This window comes from Rhincodon typus, chromosome 23 (assembly GCF_021869965.1).
Source record: "Rhincodon typus isolate 14 chromosome 23, sRhiTyp1.1, whole genome shotgun sequence".
NCBI classification, from domain to species: domain Eukaryota; kingdom Metazoa; phylum Chordata; class Chondrichthyes; order Orectolobiformes; family Rhincodontidae; genus Rhincodon; species Rhincodon typus.
Genome location: NC_063354.1, coordinates 8,776,882 through 8,796,314, shown reverse-complemented (window position 1 = coordinate 8,796,314; position 19,433 = coordinate 8,776,882). Strand labels below are relative to the sequence as shown.

At 41.0% G+C, this 19,433-nt stretch overlaps 1 protein-coding gene across 1 annotated transcript in view; it reads right to left on the bottom strand.

Moving 5' to 3' along the window:
* LOC109920629 (serine/threonine-protein kinase LMTK1-like) overlaps positions 1–19,433 on the bottom strand; it is a 118,776-nt gene that overhangs the window by 82,893 nt on the left and 16,450 nt on the right. The window contains exons 2-3 of the mRNA XM_048611095.1: positions 14,276–14,409; positions 4,854–4,889 (exon numbers count right to left, since the gene is read on the bottom strand). Coding sequence (XP_048467052.1) covers positions 4,854–4,889; positions 14,276–14,404 — 165 coding nt within the window. The 5' untranslated portion in view covers positions 14,405–14,409. The remainder of the gene's footprint in view (positions 1–4,853; positions 4,890–14,275; positions 14,410–19,433) is intronic.

The window sequence follows — 19,433 nt, the reverse complement described above, 5'->3', positions numbered from 1 at the left end:
CATGCCTTTTAAATGTTGCAATTGTACCCACCTCCACCACCTCCTCTGGCAGCTCGTTCCATACACGCAACTGCCCTCTGCGTGAAAAGGTTACCCACAGATCCTTTCTGAATCTTTCCCCTTTCACCTTAAACCTATGCCCTCTAGTTTTGGACTCCCCTACCTTGCTTCTCATGATTTTATAAACCTCTGTAAGGTCACCCCTCAGCCTCCAATACTCCGGAAAAAAAGTTCAAGTCTATTAAGCCTTTCCCTATCGCTCAAACCCTCCAGTCCCAGCAACACCCTTGTAAATCTTTTCTGCATCCTCTCAAGTTTAACAACATCCTTCCTATAGAAGGGTGACCAGAATTGTAAGCAGTATTCTAAAAGTGGCCTCACCAATGTCCTGTACAGCTGCAACATGATGTTCCAACACTTATACTCAATGTTCTGACCAATGAAGGTAAGTGTGCAAATGCCTTCTTCACCACACTGTCTACCTGCAACTCCACTCTCAAAGAACTATGTATCTGCACCTGTTGGTCTCTTCGCTCGGCAACACACCCACAGCCCTACCATTAATTGCATAAGTCCTGCCCTGGCTTGCCTTGCCAAAATCTAACACCTCACATTTATCTAAACTAAACTCCATCTGCCACTCCTTGGCTCATTGGCCCATCTTATCAAGGTCCCATTGTATCCTGAGATAACCTTCTTCACTGTCCATGGCACCACTTATTTTGGTGTCATCCGCAACTTTACTAACCATACCTCCTACTATTAAAGATCATTCCTTCGACAAAATCTATGTTTTGAGGCACTGTTGCAAATATTTGGTACAGCGGAGAGCATAAACATATTTACAAGAAATCTTTTAGAGACAAAAAAATACTGCAGATAATGGAATCCATGGTAGACAAACAGGAGGCTGGAAGAACACAGCAGGCCAGAAAAGGAGCAGTCAATGTTTCAGCTACTATCCTTCTCCAGTCTTGAAGAAGGATAATACCTGAAACGTTGACTGCTTCTTTCCTGGCCTGCTGTGTTCTTCCAGCCTCCTGTCTGTCTACAAGAAATCTTTTATTGCTTTTACAAAAAGGATGCTCAGTTGCTTAGTAGAATAACACTTGAATATTGCTGAAAAGAGGCAGTTTTACGTCCTGCACTCATCAGGACAAATGCAGGAGTGCCAAATTTCAAATGTTCATAGCAATTTATTCTAATGGAAATAATGGTGCTGATTGGTCGCAAGTCAACTCTTGATTAGGTCAAATGTTACTATATAGAAAGGAAAGCCAAACTATAGGTTCCCCATGTTTCCAGGTCATTTTAAAAAGGTGCAGGCTTGAACATGTTCCTTTTGCTTGCTGAGAATGAGTCCCTGTGAATGGATGTCACTTTTATTGAGTGCTACAAACCACATCACCAGCTTGACTTATCATCTGAAGTTGATTGCTCGTGCTGCCATTAGCACAGTCAGGATTGTCCAACAAGTGCTGCCTACTTGTGGAATCACATCTAACAGGAGACATCTTGTTTTGGGTTTTGCAAGTATGAGCTGGTTGAATACAGCCCGCACTCTGCCGAGTTACAAACAGCCAGAGGAACGTGTTTTCTTAATACTATCAGGTAGCCAATGAGACACAGGGCCTCCATGGATCTCCAGTTTTCCCTTATAACTCAGATCTCTGGCAAGATGTGAGGGGAGGAAGTGGGAACTCCTCTGAAATACCTTCCATTCTCAAATACACCTCTCAGGCTGAAAACAAACAGGACACTGTACTGACTGTATGGTTCAGCAATATTTTCATGTGTTGATACCTGCTGTGCAGTTCATATCATATAGAATCCCCACAGCATGGGGACAGGCCTATTGGCCCAACAAGCCCACACTGCCCCCTCTGAACAGCATCCTACCTGGATCAAACCCCCAACCCTTTCCCTGTAACCCTCCATTTCCCATGGCTAATCCACCTAACTTATACACCCCTGGACACTACTGGCAATTTAACATGGCCAATCCACCTAACCTGCACATCTCTGGCCAGTGGGAGGAAACCCACACAGGCAGAGGGAGAATGTGCCAACTCCACCCAGACAGTCACCCGAGGGTAGAATCAAACCTGGGTCCCTGGCACTGAGAGGCAGCAGTGCTAACCGCTGAGCCGCTGAGCCACTGTGCCACCCCAAGTTGGTCCTTCTGAATTTATGAAGATGCTGAGATCGGCATCAGTTCCACCATTAGTTTTTTTCCACACCACCTGGACAGCCAAATGCTTCATCCTACATATGTTTTGTTGCATCGGCAGTCACATTGCAGTTTGCATGATATCCTTTCCCTTTCATAATTAGAATGTTAATCTCCTTTAACAAATGCATGATACTGGCATTGATTAATAGAAAGATTAATTTGATTGATGATTGAGCAGTACCTTTGAAGGAATTAGTGCAAATTCCAGGCCCCGGGCTGATTGTAAATGTAGGTTTTTAAGGCTTACATTAGGGAACCATATTAATGATGCTTTCTTACACCATCGTGAGCCTTCACAATTTACAGGACAATGTTGCAAGCACTTAGACACATTGTACAGGATGACTCTTTTGTAACGTGGGGCAACCGAAATATTTCCAGGCTATTCCTTTCCTTCACATCAGTAGGTGTAATCTTCACAATTCACCCTGAGAGGTCAGTGAATGAGTGAATTATGTGCTAAACTGTTTTTTGTTACCATCAGGAAATTCCACACCATGTTGCCATCAGTACAACTATCTGTGATGTAGGTAGGGAAGTACATGATAGGTGATGATGTGTCTGTTGCAGTGAAGCATTGGTTTTCAGTAATGTGTTGCTAAATGTTTTGCGTGCATTTAAACATTATTTTCCTGGGTTCAGTTAGCATGTTATTTATTACATTATATGATTACTCTGGATTAAATGACGTTCCATCACGAATGCATTAGCTCAGAATATTAAATGTTCAGTAAAAAACGGGTTCATAAAGCCTGTAATCTGATTGTTTGACCAAGTTTGATTTATGACAACAAACAGGGAATATAAAATGTTAACTCCGTTCATAAAAGAACAAAAGCCCTATTTCATTCTGAAGGTTATTTTTCTCTAAAGACAAAATGGATTTCGTGTTTAGCAGATTTGTCCACTACTACATATTCTAACATTTTGTTGCCAGTTTGTGTATAAATTATTCAATAGGAAACTTTTCCATTGTTGTTCTTCATCATTTATGAAATCTTGCAGCTCAGGTCGAGACCATTCAGCCTGTTATCCTTGTGATGGTACTTTGAAAGAGTTGTCCAATTGTGTCCCAAATCCCAGCTCTCCTCTCCAATGACCTGACATCATGTCACCTTTAGATATTTTCCTAATCAACCTGTTCAGGGATGTTATGAGAAACTGCTGGAGCAGGTGGGACTTGGACCCAGACCTCATGGATCAGAGGTAGGGACACTACCAACTGAGACACAAGAGCCCTCTACATGCTACCTGTATTTTTATAGCTCATTGGACTGTAGCCAAGATACTAGAGAGTTAATTGAGTGCTTGTAACGAGGTCAGTCAAGTGGGCCTCAGGTGGGCTATTAACCTGGTCCAATCAGGGAGCCCTGGCTGACAGATATAAACAGCAGAGTCAGAGGTTCTGGTCACGCTGAGGAAGCCTGATCAGTGTTAAATACTGTGCATGTATAAATAAAGGGTGACTTGGTGACAGGATACTGGTCTCTGTGGAGTGATTTCACTAATTATTCACTAATTCGATAGGTAAATGGCCCTGAGAGATCATACGTTCCTTCCTCAAAGGAAGTGGGCAGGTGGAAACTGAAAGAAAGGAATTGTACCAACACCTATAAAGTTCCTGTTAACCTCTTGAGACCAATGACTAAGAAAATGTGAGACCTTAGATCTAATTCTTTGTTCGATACAAGGAAGCTCAAGGTTCTCGCTCCGTGCTTTAAAAACAGCTGTGATCAGAGGTTTGCTGATGCTAAGGTTCCCAAGTGAGGGTGATAGTTTCTGCTTCTGTGTCAATGAAAGCATCTAACAGCATCTAATTCCATTTCCCCATTCTTATTCAAACTCGAGCTGAGTGAAAATGCCAGCTCCTATAACTGGAAATCACCAATTAGCGAAAATGAGCTGCAAATTATAATGATTACAAGGTTATTTTGGCAGAGTTTAAAGCCTTCTCTTCAAATTTCCAAAGGCCATTGACTCAATCCAATGCAACGTTGCCCCATCTTCACTGAAGAATGGCAGGTTGATGGAATGATAACATTGATAATAGCCCTCAAAAGAGTCTCTCAAACTCCAAAATCATTCTATTAGTGCTGAATGCTGACGCAGCTCAAAATCCAGGGAAAGAGTGAAATTCCCTGTTGCTCTGGATACTGAGAGGGAGTTTGATATTCCAAGGAGTTTATTTTTATCGCATACACAATAACCACATCGAAAAAACGGGCAGCTGCAAATGAAGAACAGCAGATGCCAATGCTTAAGGTGTTGCTAATATACAGATTTCATTATACTTTGAAAATAGTAGACAAAAGCAGAGGTGCAGAATTGAGCTGTAGCAACACATAGCATTCTACAGGTGTGTCCTACACCACTTGTGCACCTCACTATAGTATGTCTATTGAACATTTCAATGTCCCCATCACACAATTAGTTTTACATGGACAATCTTAGCCCCAATATCCTTTCCCTTGCAGACTGCCCACACGCACACACACACACCACTGCACCACCCCCCTCCCCCATGACTTCCATGTCCAACATGCACACATCTCTAGCAGGACACACCTAGCAATCGAGTGACTTTGATCTTTGCCATGATACATGTTCCAAGCTTTCCTACCTTTCGGCTGAAATGTTTGACTGCAGAAATCGGCTCCTGTGGAAATGAAGATGAAGAGATGAAATTTTGAGGCAAACAATGAATTGATTTTGAAGATATATGAGTCTCAACTGTTAATCGGCATGGAATACAAGGTGGGCCTTTCTAAACATCTGCAAATTCATGCACAGATGCAAATTCTAATCCGGAAGATGTATAAAATGTGGAGATCAAGTAAAAAGACTGTATTTGCAATGTGTCGTATATTCTAAAACAATACATACTAATACATTCTGGCCAGGGCAACTTACATATAAATTCGCTTACGGCTTTAAAATTTATGCCTGTCCCATGGTCAGGCCAAAACTGATGGGAGTTTTAGAACCTAACATTACCTCAGGAATGATACTTGTTATGAACTCCAAAGCCAAATACGTCTAAAACCCGCCTTTCTTTGAAAGACTGATGCTCGGTCCTCAGGTAAGCATTGCAACCCAATCCTGGGCTTCACATTTTAGATAAAATTTTCAGGACCTGGAAAGACTGCAGAAGAGAGTTACTGGAATGGTTACCGCATTTGAGGTCTCAGTTATATGATGATGCCAGACAATCTGGAATTGTCCTCCTTACAGCAGAAAAGTCTAAGGGGAGAATTAACAGTTGTTCAAAATTGTGAGGGGGCTTTGATAGGGCAGAGAGAGAAACATCCTTTCTATTAGCTTGAGGCTTTACAGGGAGCTGATGGCCTAGTGGTATTATCACTAGACTGTTAACTGAGAGACGTAGGTAATGTTTTGGGGGCCCGGGTTCAAATCCTGCCATGGCAAATGGCAGAATTTGAATCCAATAAAAATATGGAATTAGGAGTTTAAAGATGACCGTGAAACCATTGTTGTAAAAAACCTTCTGGTTCATTAATGCCCTTTAGGGAGGAAAACTGTTGGCCTGCACGTGACTCAGACCCACAGCAATGTGGTTGACTTTTAACTGCCTTCTGGGCAATTAGGGATGGGCAATAAAAGTTGGTTTAGCCAGTAACTGAACTGTTTTAAAAAGTAACTGGGAGGACAGTTGGATGATTGTGATAAAAAGGCCAGGAGGAGATTTGATTTGTGACTCTGGAAACTATGATTTGAGACATCATAGTTCAAAAGGGCAGTGGAAGCAGATTTGATCGTAGCTTTCAGGAGTTTGGTGAATATATAGTTTATAAGGGGAAAAAAACTTATTCATCTAGATTTAAGAAAAAATGGATTAGTCCATTTAAATCTCTGTGTCAAAGACCAGAAGAGGTGAGTGGTCACTTTGCCTGAGTCTGTAACTGCCACAATGATGTTAAAGTCATGTAAAACCAGAAAATGTGGCCTTTAAGTCACAGTCTGCAACACCATGAGGTATTCGGAGATCAGAATGATCTTTATTATCTCTCAGAGAAAATGACTGCATAAGTACTACAGAGATCTCACAGCCAGGAATGTCAATTTTACTTTAAATGTAGGACTTTGGTTTCTGGTACCCCTTTCCTAAGTTGTCTCGAGGGTTTGCTCAATGGCTGTACAGTTTTGTTCACCACCGGGTAGGTGAGGGCTCTGAGCTTTTTGCCTGGGTGATAGGCACATGAGTGGATGGAGAAAGAAGTGCATCTATAGCCAGTCCAAAACATCACAGCTTGGGTGAGAGAGAACCGAGGATGAGTCAGTTTTCAGGGTGTTTATTTATTCTCATACATTTTAAAATTGTTTGGACACCACTTTCCTGTTCTTTGCATATTTGCCTTCATCATAGAGCCAAATAAGTTCAACCAATGGTTTTAGTGAACATGCTGTCCATTCCAAATACAGGAGAAGCACAGGGTTCTTGTGTCATTTACCACCAGTCTGTTGGTGTTTTGCTTTTTAAAGTAATTGCAATGTGCAAATGCAGGCAGCAAGCATTGGGAATAAATAGGGAGTGGATGGGAGTGAGTGACCATTAAGGAAAAGAAGTGGGGGTCATGTTACCCCTCCCTCTCAGATCCCCTCCCCTTCAATGGTTTGCAGGTGGCACTTCCCTTGGAGGGGGAAAACAATGGCGGCCTATCGACTGCATTTCATTTGAGACTAGCAAATAGCACATCAGGACCAATAGGAGGATGTTCAAACAGCAAATCAGCAGCATCACAGTGTTGCTAGGGAAAGCAGCAAGTTTCACCTCTGGAAGTAAGATTCTGCAAACTGGCTGCAGTGTCTAGGGGTGTGTGGGTACATACTTGTGAGGGGTTTGTGGGGGGAGGGTTTGTGGGGAGGTGTGTGGGTATGTATTTGTGTGGGGATGTGTGTGGGCGTGTGTGTGGCTGGAATGGGTGTGTCTGTGAAGATATATGTGGGGAGGTGTGTATGTTTGTGGGCGGGGTGGGCCTGTGTGTGTGGGGGGTAGTGGTGTGTGTGTGTGGGGGTAGTCAGTGTTTGTGGAGGGGTATGACGTGGTGTTGGGGGTGGGACTGGAGAGAAGTGTGTAGGGAGGACTCTAGTTGAATGAAGTTGAAACTTGGTGTGTGGTACTGATAGCAATGACCTCGTTCAAAGTAGAAAGTGCAAAATGCAAAAGCATAAAAGATAGGAGCTACCGGAATAGAAAATGAAAGAATGCAAAATGAAAGCAGCAAATAGCAGAAAGTATGGAGTGACAATGATCAATCAGAGAATTCTAAATGGTCTTCAAATATCCTTTACTCTCTCACCTTCCAATTTCTCCCTCACATTTGTCATAATTCCTTAAATCAATTCTTTGAAAGCTCTCACCTTTTTGGTGTTCCCCACATTTTATATTGCCATGTCTGTTATGCAAGCTATCATTTTGTCCATCTAGTAAACCTAACATGACAGGTTAAATCCAAAAAATAAATACAAATATTATCCACTCAATAAATCTAGATAGGTCTGCATAGGAAACTGACAGTTCCACCAAAAATATCGGGCTTCCTCCCAGCATCATGCAATTTCTAATTAGCTATAAATGAGACACATGGACAGATCCTGTCTCTTATTCCAACAAGGAGAGATCTGATGAAGCTGAAGTTATGTCAAAGTGTCTATGAAGATGACTGATGCAGATGACTGACTGGTTTGTATGGAGAGCTGGGAAGCTGAACATTGACAGAAATAAGTTAGAAACACACACTAGGTTGGACCAGCATCTGAGTGACAGAAAGATGGCTCAATGATTCAATGCCAGATCTCATGAAAAATTAGATTTAATTAAGTTAGCCTACCTTCCATTCAGATTTTGCTGGATCTGCTAGGCAATTCCATTATGTTCTGCTTTTATTTCATGTGCTAGAATTCCTTTTCAACAATAGGTTGTGATTCAACTTATACACAGTTGAATCATGTGTATATAGGACAAAACAGGATTCAGTGGGAGATCTTCAAAAGCCCAGAGCTTCCAGCAGCTAGAAGATAAAGGCAGTCAGTGCATGGGAACACCATCACCTTCAGGTTCTCCTTCGAAGTCGCATACACCTTGGAGCTATACTGCCATTCCTTCATTACCACTGGGTCCAAATCTGGGGGCTCTCTGTCTAACTGTGGTTATCCCTGAACTATGTGGACTGCACTGCTTCAAGAATAACATTTGCCATTACCTTTTCAAACGTAAAAATAGATGGGCAATAAATCTTGAAATATTGCCTTGCCCATTGCTTGAGAATGAATCTTTGAAAAATCACATCAGCTCAGCAAAGCAACAAGTAAAGTGCTTACTATCTTTGTTTCATTGTGTTTCTGTCCTTGAACTATGGCCGAGAAATGAATTCTCAAGAGTCACTTAACATTGCCTGCCAAGGCTGTTATTGCATGCTGTTATCCACAGAGATGTTTCAAAGAGTTTGTTGAAAGTGCAGAACATCTCTTTTGGAGAAACAATATTCTGTGTTACTTAGGTGGCAAGTCATTCTTAAAGGGTCTTTGCATTCTTGAAGTGAAGAACTTATATAAGATGTCACTACAGACTTTTCATTCTCAGACCCTTGGATTCAGCTTCTACATACTTCAAATCAGCTTGCTCAAGTGAAAATTTTCAAAGAAGAAAATGATAGCTTTCCAAATGGTGGATTAAAACATGTTGCTGTGCCAAAGCTATTTAAATTGCTCCGTCATCAAAGACACTGTCAGGAGCATACAATCTTGACCATGACAAGGGAACAGGATAAATATTTGGGAGAGAATGATTTGACAGGGGAAAGAATCGGTGAGTCAGACTAATTGGAAAGCTCTTGTAGAGGGCTAGCGCATAAACAATGGACTGAATGTCCTCATTATACGCTGTCCGATTCAGTGGAGTAGTTGTCAGATTAGATCTTGCTGTGGATGTCTTCACGAGATCGAACATGAACAGCTACTGATGGATGGAGAGTAAGTGGTTTCATGTCCCAAATGGCAGTTGATGATGGAACATAATTGTGGAGATGTTTAATAGGTGTCAATATGTGCATCATGTACTAAGTCTATCAGAAAAAATGTGTGAAAATTTAATTACATGACCTTACTTCTCTTAAGGGAGCAGTTTTAAAATACTGATTATTTAGAATCATTAGCTATAGTAAAGAAAACAAATTCACAACAATATGCAAATTTAAAACTCTGATCAAGAAACATTCTACCTATAGGATGTTCATGAGAAATTACCAGAATTGCAATTGTAATTGTAATATCCTTAGCTGGGGTTTTATGGTTGTCTGGTAATTACTGGTAAAACACCCCTGAACTCTCGCTCTTAAAAGCTACTCAACAAGTTGGGCATTCTCTGCTGCTCCACGGAAAAAGGTGTAATGCCTGCCAATTGAGTTATGTTACCTCTTTCACTACTCTTGAAAGAATGGAGGTTTGCAGTTATTAAATGAATCAGGGAACAAAATAGAAGTGAGCCATTTACTCCCACGCAGTTAGCTTTCAAATTCTAAAATTCTTGTTTCCTTTTTCTTATTGAAGCTATTTATTGAAACTTTCAACCAAATTTAGATTCAAGTTAATGCTAGCATTGCTTACAGCTGAGATAGCTTTAAATTAGGGGTCTTGAGATTCAGCCACAGTGCTGTAAACTAATGGGCCTATGTAAAGGCATTTTGAAAAGCACTGCACAGCTAACTTGTGGATTTGACTCAAAATAATAATTACTGGAAAAGATTTGCAAAGTTAAGTCTTGAAAACATCTAATTATGCAGTTGAAGCTCAGGCAGATTTCACAAACAATTATTTCACTGCGTTGTTGCGTGTGTGCTGATGTCATCGGTGAAATGACTGGTTAGCACAGTAGTGGTCTTTTCCTTCACACAACACAAGGGTGTGTTAACTCACGGCTGCCCAACTGTGCCAAAGCTGTGCCTGACTCATTCCTTTTGCACAAATTCTCGTGTTTCAGGCTTAGAAGCTGTAAGACAGGAACGCAAAGCTGGAGAAAGATTGTGGAAAAAATGAATGTATAAATCAGCCCGGATCCAATCCCTAACCCCCAGTGTCTCATTTGTTAGTCAATGTTTTTGCTTGGGTTTCTGTTCAATTTGGCGCCTTTCTCCACTAGATATTTGCTGGCCTGTGCCCGATGCTTAAAGTTCCCCTTTCACACATTTCTTTGAAAGTGTTAACTTCTCAGCTGGGCTGGCAAACTCCTCAGATATTAATTTTCCTCTGTTGACACGTATCAGTGATCATTATTCACGAACTGAACACTCTCAACTGCTCAATGGAATCACAATGATCCTTTCCACAAGTGCATGTGACGGCTGCGGACATAACACAGACTCTGCCAAGAGCAACTTATTCAGAACAGCCTTGTCGCTCAAGCACTAACAATTGGTGGAGATACCACAGACTCACACTCTTAAATTCTAACTAACAAAGTATAGACAAGATATTGACCATCATATAGATAATAGCACTTGCTGGGCTTACTGATAATAGGCATGTTTAACCATCTGATTGTCCTTTACAGCTTTCGCACAATGCATAGTTAACATCTGTCAAACACAACTTGTAAATGTTAGACTGTCAACTGCCAAATCTCATGCCATTTAATACTTCATTCAGGCTAAAAACACAAAGTCCTCAACACCTACCAGCCAGGATGGCTTAACTGCCCTGACTTCTAACCTCCTGTATTTTTACCTTCCTCCCAATGAGGAAATGAATCATTGAACTCTCCAAAGATGTGTCACAACTCAATTTTTAAAATTTAAAGCAAGGAGATTAGAAAGGCAGGCCAGAAAACCATGGGTTCCTAGCGATATCAAATGAACTGGACATGTAGCTCCATGAGCGAAATGGAAAAGCAGCAGCATCAGTCAATTAATTAACAAAAAAAGGAGAAAAATGCAGCAGTGAATTCAAGCAACTTGCCAGCTCAGTAACTCAAACAGCACCAAAACATGATCTTACATGAAATGCTCTTTATCAAATTGATTATTGCTGTGAACCCTTACCATAAGGTACATTAAGAAAGACATCTGAAAAAGTTTAATTGTTCCAATTTACTGAAATATTATGTTGTATCCAATATGCTTCATTTTTCAGAAGTTGTAAAACAAATCTCACATTTAACTCAATGACAGCTGGAGTAGCGCGGCGTTGGCATGATCCTCATGCAGACTGAGACATAACACGTGGTTGTACAAGCTACTGGACAATTTGCACTCCCAGGCAGATCTGGTGATTACTCCTCTCGTCTACACTTGAAAATGAAATGGTTTTGACAAGCACGTTGCTTTCTTTGGAGCTGCAAAGACTTCTCAGTGATTATTGCAGGAGTATATTTATTCCTGAAACAACATTACTGCTGGAGAAGATCTGTATATGTGCTCATTATCTCGTTGCTGCTTGTTGAATCTTGCTGTGTTCAACTTAATGACCATGATTCCTACATTGCAACAGTGACTACCCTTCAATAGAATCCCTACAGTGTGGAAACAGACCATTCCACCCACCGACTCTCTGAAGAGCATCCCACTCAGACCCGCCTCCCTACCCTATCCCTGTAAACCTGCATTTCCCACGGCTAATCTACCTAACCTGCATATCTTTGGACTGTGGGAGGAAACCGGAGCACCCGGAGAAAAAACTCACACAGACACAGGGAGAACACACAAACTCCACACAGGCTGAGGCTAGAACTGAACCTTAGCCCCTGGTGCTGTGTGGCAGCAGGTACTAACCACTGAGCCTCCGTGCCACACAAGTGTTTTTTTTGGCACTCTAGGATGTACTAAAGTCACAAATCAAGTTCTTTATTCTTAATTTGGGCGAAACAAACATTTACAAATCACTCCAAGTTTGTGAGGAAAGGCATCCTGGAGCACTGCCTGTGTCCCTCCACATTCCTGTATCCTGGATTTCACTTCAGAAACATCCGTCAGAGGAAGGGAACCTCCCCATCCTCCGAACAAAAACTTCCAGGGCAACTAGAGGGCCAGAGTTCCTAGTGTTTGATCTTTTCAATGAGATGGAAACTATTTTGTAACTTAAATTAGCCTCAAATTATTTATTGATTTTCTGAAAATAGTTGTGTGCAATTTTAAACTAACCTGACCTCTGGAGAAGTATTCAGATCTGGTGCAATGTGAGTTTTTACATCCTGTCTGCTTTCACTCTCTGATTAAATCAACATATTGATTTGGAGGGGAGATGATGGCATAGTAATACTAATGCTTATACTATTAATCCAGCAACCCAACTAATGTTCTGGGGACCTGGATTCAAATCCCACCACGGCAGATGGTGGAATTTGAATTTAATAATAATCTGGAAATAAGAGTTTCATGATGACCATGAAACCATTGCCAATTGTCAGAAAAATCTCGTTTGGTTCACTAATGTCCTTCAGGGAAGGAAATTTGCTGTTCTTACCTGTTCTGGCCTACATGTGACTCCAAGCTCACAGTAATGTGGTTGACTCTTAAGTGCTCTCTGGGTAATTAGGGATGGGCAATAAACAATAGTCCAGGTAGTGATGCCCACATCCCATGAATGAATGAAAAAAATTAAACAACACAGGTAATATTGGTGGGAGAGGGGCTGTGCAATAAAGGCAGAATTCCACTCAATCCCACTATATTCTCAAACTGCAAGTTAGGCTAAAATTGTTCCACTATATTCTCAAACTGCAAGTTAGACTAAAATTGTTCCACTATATCCTCAAACTGCAAGTTAGGCTAAAATTATATCCAACAATTAAGATCAGCATGCTGAGACACAGTCAGCGATGCTGAATGAACTGCTGGATAATAGATATGCTGTTGTAAAACAGAGATTGGTACATGATATAGTGTTTTATCTTGTAGCCTGTCTGACAACTGATAAAACATGATATTAATATTGCAGCTCAACCTGTGGCATGTTGTAGATAGTTTCTCTGCTTCCTATGCTGTTGGTTGATCTAACCAAATCTTTGTCAGACATTTATCTCCTAAGGAAATCTTTCCACGTGAATATAAAGCACAATATTGCATTATTACAATATTCACAATGGTTTAGATTTAGTTCAGGAACACTCATTATCCAATTGTAGTTCTTATAATGACACAAGAATACCAGAAGTGGTATCAGGACAAATAAGTCCTCTTTTTGTTCCATTACTATTTCAACGTTATCTCATACTGTGGTAAGCTCTTACTTATACAGGCTGTGCATAAGTATCCGACAAATATTAGCAAATTCAAACTGTTGTCCTAATGCTGGTGCAAGTCAGTTACCAGGAATTACACTGGACTTCCATTTGATGTTTTTCCCTTTGTTTGTCTCTTTCTGTCAGCTCAAATTCAACTCTTTCCCTGGCAACGCTTCTCCTGGGACCAGTGCATGACTGAGAAGTCACATGGTGTCGTTACATCAATGAGAGAGTGGAGATGGGGCAAACTCGTTCTGCAAACACTCCTTGGTGCACCTGTACATGCAAACAGTTCTCTGTCTACCTACACCTGCAAACAGTTCTCAATCTACCTGTACCCAGAAACACTTCTCAGTATACATATATGTGAAACTATTCTCTGTCTATCTGTACCTGAAAACATTTCTCTCAGTATATCTGTACCTGCAAACAGGTCTTGGTCTTCCTGTAGCTGCAAACACTCCTTGATGCACCTATATATGCAACATTTCTTGGTATACCTGTGCTGCTAACAGTTCTCAGAATACCTGTACCTGCAAGCACTTCTCGGTAAATTTGTACCTGAAAGTAATGCTCAATTCTTTGCATTGTAGCAAACTCAAATGTATCAGTTGGAGCCACCATCAAATTGTTTTGGCAGACAAGCCTACTTTGCTCAAAGTAGCAATATTTCAGAATGTACTAAAATCAGTTTCAGGACAACATGGTGAACCGATCTTGATCAACTGTGCTTGAAGCTACAACAGATGTTAAACAGAGAGCAGATACAGTCAATAATTAACTTATCCAATTTCCTTCACAGCTCTTACCTTAAACCCAATGTCTCCTTTCTTGCAACAGAGGCAGGCGAGCATGAGGAAGATAAAGGTGAAGAGACCGGAAAAAGACACGGCTACCACAGCAAGTGAGGAGGACCACGTGAGTTCACCAATTGGCATCCCATCTGAGAAGATAAAAACCCACGTGACTTACTTTAGTCAACTCAAGTTGTCAGATTACTCAAAAGTCACAAAAATTTTCCATAAAGTGCCGTGAATTTCTTGAATAAGGTCCCACTTTTTAAGTTACTCTTTTCAAGAACTTTCTACAATTCACATGGAAATTGTTCCATTTTGCAGAAGTCACTAATGACGTTTTGATTTAGCCTTCAATCAGTTAAAAATTGCATAGAATAAATTACCTGATATCCTATGGAACTATTAACTCAATGTTAGTCACAATTAATATTCCCTCTGCAATTGAGTTACAGGGATGAACTAACTCCGAACTGTTAACTGAGTCATAAAAATGGTGAATTTACTAACTTGGACTTCACATTTCAGTAATGTGTCGTAGATCACTTCAAACTATCTACATGGTAGATATATTAGGACAGGATTGACAGGACACATCTCATTTTGCATGAGAAAAAAAAAGGCTGAGAGGTGACCTAATAGAAGCCTTTAAAATTACAAGGAATTTCAATATTGTGCCTATGGAGAGAATGCTTCCTCTAGTTATGATCATACAGTTATGGAATCATTAGCATGGAAATAGACCCTTTGGTCCAACTTGACCATGCCAAAAAGTTTTCCCAAACAGCATCTTCCAAATGTGTGACCTTTACTGACTAGAAAGACAAGGGCAGCAGCTGCATGAGAAAACCACCACATGCAAGGTAACCACAGGCCACAGACCATGCTCACTCAGAATTATATTGTTGTTCTTTCGCTGCTGCAGGCTCCTAACATCAGCCTTCCATATGTGGGTGTATCTACTCCCACCGTAGGCTGATTCAAGAAACGGCAGCTCACCACCACCTTCTAAAGGGCAGTTAGGATCTGACAATAAATGCTGCTAAATCCTGTGAAGGCAGAAAAGGGCATTTAAAAGCTGAAAATCCAATTCAGAAGAAACCTCTTTATCTAACGAGAAGTGAGAACTTCAAACTTGCTGCCACAGGGAGTGGTAGAAGTGAATAGAGAATTTAAGGGGAGACTATACATGGAAATGAGGGAGAAGGGATCAGAGGGTTACAACAGTAAATGTGGCTGAGAAACAATGGGAGGAAGTGCTACTAGAACACAAACATATAAAATTATGAAAGGAATAGAAAAGATAGAAACAGGAAAGTTGTTTCCACTGGGAGTTGAAACTAAAACTAGGGGGCATGGCCTCAAAATAAGGGGGAGCGGATTTAGGACTGAGTTGAGGAGGAACTTCTTCACCCAAAGGATTGTGATTCGGTGGAATTCCCTGCCCAGTGAAGCAGTTGAGACTACCTCATTGAATGTTTTTAAGGCACAGAGAGGTCACTTTTTGAGCAGTAAAGGAACTAAGGGTCATGGTGGGCAGGTGGGTAAGTGGAGCTGAGTCCATGAAAAGATCATGATCTTATTAAATAGCAAAGCAGGCTCAATAGGCCAGATAGCCTACTCCTGCTCCTTTTCTTATGTTCTAAACCCTGCAATGGGCTGAAGGGCCTGTTTCAGGACACTATACCCTATGTTATTCTACAAAAGATTACAAACTACAAATACGTAAATACATAAATAAGTGACAAAAATGCACAATATAGTCAGTTTACGTTCCATGGCTATTCTATGGGCTTGCATTTTTTTTTGAAGTTGTAGTCATTGCATAATCTCTATCAACATGCTGCCAGAGTAATGTATCATTTCTATAGACAAGGTTACATATTGTTGGAAAAAAAATCATAATTATCACAGCATAGCACAGGTCCGGGCAATGAAACACATTCCCTTTTTCACTGTAGGATGAGCCATTCCGAGATCAGGTGCAAGGTGGATAAGTAAAAAATAAAGCTTCTTCTACTCTTTCTCTGACAGCCCCCAGAACTCTACAATGTACCCTAATCCTGCTATTTTCCGCACCAGTCTTACAGTGGATAGGGGCCAGACATTAGAGGTTATGCACCCAAACGTCTTGCTGCTGTTCTGCTGAGCTGCTTCACAATTGCTCTTTCTCACTAATGTCCAAACACCTCTGAGATGGTACACACTAACATTGGGAAACAAACAGAGGAAGAGTACCTCCATTTCCAAGCATTCTCCTCCTTGATGAGCATGAAATTTACACTCACAAAATGAAATATATTGTTGGAAATAGTTTCTAAATAGTGGCTGCATGTAGACAGCACTGCAGCCAATAACCCCAAGAATATAATCTATGGAGATGTTTAGACAGATACAAGTGTTAGTTTACACCGGGATAAAAGTCACTGACACCCTTTAGATTTATGATGACTATATATTGTCTAATATGGTACAAAACACACATACTGTATAGGGATGGCTAAAGCCTCTGTTGTTTTAAGTTACTAAAATCAAATATCACCAAGATATTTTTTCTTTCTGAAATGAGTCATATGTACATCAATGTTGGGAACAAGATATAATCCTCATTTTTGTCACCTAGAGTCAGCACCATGTATTTCCAGCTCTTGGTCGGTCTCACATCTCCCATCTGCTCTGAGCTCAATCCAATTCCATGGCAGTTGTAATCTGCCACTTTAAAGCAAAATGATGACTTCAAATTTTAAAACTTCAAATTTCAGCTTTGATTTGAGAGCTCTAAAATTACATAATCACAGAGCCCTTAATCCTCACGTAATTTGAAGGGAACAAGTAAAAGGAATTAGCCTGCCTCAACTTATCACTTGGAATTTTTTTAGGCTCCGGACTGGTCATTATAGTATTTTTTTTTCATTTTGCAAACTCCTCAGTAACTCTTTTTGTACAAAGTATTGATGGCACAGAAACAGGCCATTCACCTTGACAGTTTCATGACTGTCTTTATGCTCCATAGAAGCCTTGTACTACCCTTTATCATAATTTCTTGTTCTCTTCCAGTATGCTTTTCAACCACCAATTATTATCACTCCATCCAATGTGGAATCATTCAGCACTTCTCTTTTATCCTTTGCTCCGCTTTGTGCTCCATAAAATCTGAGAAATATCATATGATTAGTCGTCTGATACTGCCCATCCTGAACAATGTTTCTCTTTCTCAGCTTATAAACACAAGTAACTGGCCTATGCACCCCTTCTGCCTTGCCTTCCTTTTTGGTTCTTTCAGTCTTCCTCTGTCAAGCCTCTTTTCTGATGGTCTGTGCAGTTACTGAATCTGCTTCCCAGACAATGCTGTATCTTCCTCTGCTAAACCATGTACTAGATTTGGCACCCAGATGGTTAAAGCAGCTGCCTAATAAACAGTTGTACCTGCATTCAACTCCCAAATGACAGGGTACTATTTATTTTTGTTCAGAAGTCAGCAGGATGCAGAACTATAGGATGGCTGTTCAAAAAGTGTGGCTTCACTGCAGATAGTCCTCTTAATGGAACTGCCTTTTTGCTCTTTATTGGGAAAAATGGCCTCCTTCTATGATTATGGTAGTGAAGAAGGTATTTGGTACACTTGCCTTTATTGGTCAGTGCACTGACTATAGGAGTTGGGAGGTCATGTTGCAGCTGTACAGGACATTGGTTTGGCCACTTTTGGAATACTGTGGGCTTTGCTGGTCTCCCTGCTATAGGAAAGATGATATGAAACTTGAAAGGGTTCAGAAAAGATTTACAAGGATGTTGTCAGGGTTGGAGGGTTTGAGCTATTGGCAGAGGCTGAAATGGACTGAGACTATTTTCCCTGAAGCGTCAGAGGCTGAGGGGTGACCTTATAGATGTTTATAAAATCATGAAGGGTATGGATAGGGTGAATAGCCAAGGTCATTTTCCCACAGTAAGGGAGTCCAGAACTAGATGGCATAGATAAGGTGAGAGGGGAAAGATATAAAAGGGACCTGAGGGGCTACCTTTTCACACAGAGGGTGGTACATGTATGGAATGAGCTGCCAGAGGAAGTGGTGGAGGCTGGTACAATTGCAACATTTAAAAGGCACCTGGATGGGTATATGAATGGGAAGGGTTTACAAGGATACGGACTAAATGCTGGCAAATGGGACTGGATTAATTTAGGATATCTGGTTGGCATGGGCAAGTTGGACTGAAGAATCTTTTTCTGTGCTATACAAACTGTTAGCTAGTCTATCAATATGGAATGTTAATTGTTCTGATTATAAGGATGTAGGCATGAGAAAATTATAAATTATAAATTAGCATCCGGTTTTAAATTCTCCCGTCCTGAAGTAGAGTCACTGGAACTGAAACATTAACTCTGCTTTCTGTCCACAGATGCTGCCAGACCTGCTGAGTTTTCCCAGCAATTTCTGTTCCTCGTTTTAAATGTTGGTCTGTAAGCACTGAACTACAGATTTGCCTTTTTCTGTACTTTACGAGCTAGAAAGAATCAGCTAAAAATCTTAATTCTTTATTAATGAGATGTAGCATTGGATTAGCAGAAGAATTCTTCAGTGACACATTTAGGCTGGTTTTACAGCAATCATTCAGAGCATATTGTTGTTTTACTGGTGTTTGCGCCATAGAAACAGCCTGTTCAAAAAAAGCTAACAATGTGGTATCTAACTTCATTGCAAACACTGAGACCAGAAATTCCAAGACAACAAGGTGCAAGGCTGGATGAACACAGCAGGCCAAGCAGCATCATAGGAGCAGAGAAGCTGACGTTTCGGGCCTAGACCCTTCATCAGAAAAGGGGGAGGGGAAGGGGGTTTTGAAATAAATAGGGAGAGAGTGGGAGGCGGATAGAAGAGGGATGGAGGAGAGGATAGGTGGAGAAGAAACAAACAGGTCGAAGAGGCGGGGATGGGGCCAGGAAAGGTGAGTGTAGGTAGGGAGTTAGGAAGGGGATAGGTCAGTCCAGGGAGGACGGACAGGTCAAGGGGGCGGGATGAGGTAGGTCGGTAGGAGATGGAGGTGCGGCTTGAGGTGGGAGGAGGGGATAGGTGGGAGGAAGAACAGGTTAGGGAGGCAGGGACGAGCTGGACTGGTTTTGGGATGCGGTGGGGGGAGGGGAGATTTTGAAACTTGTGAAATCCACATTGATACCATT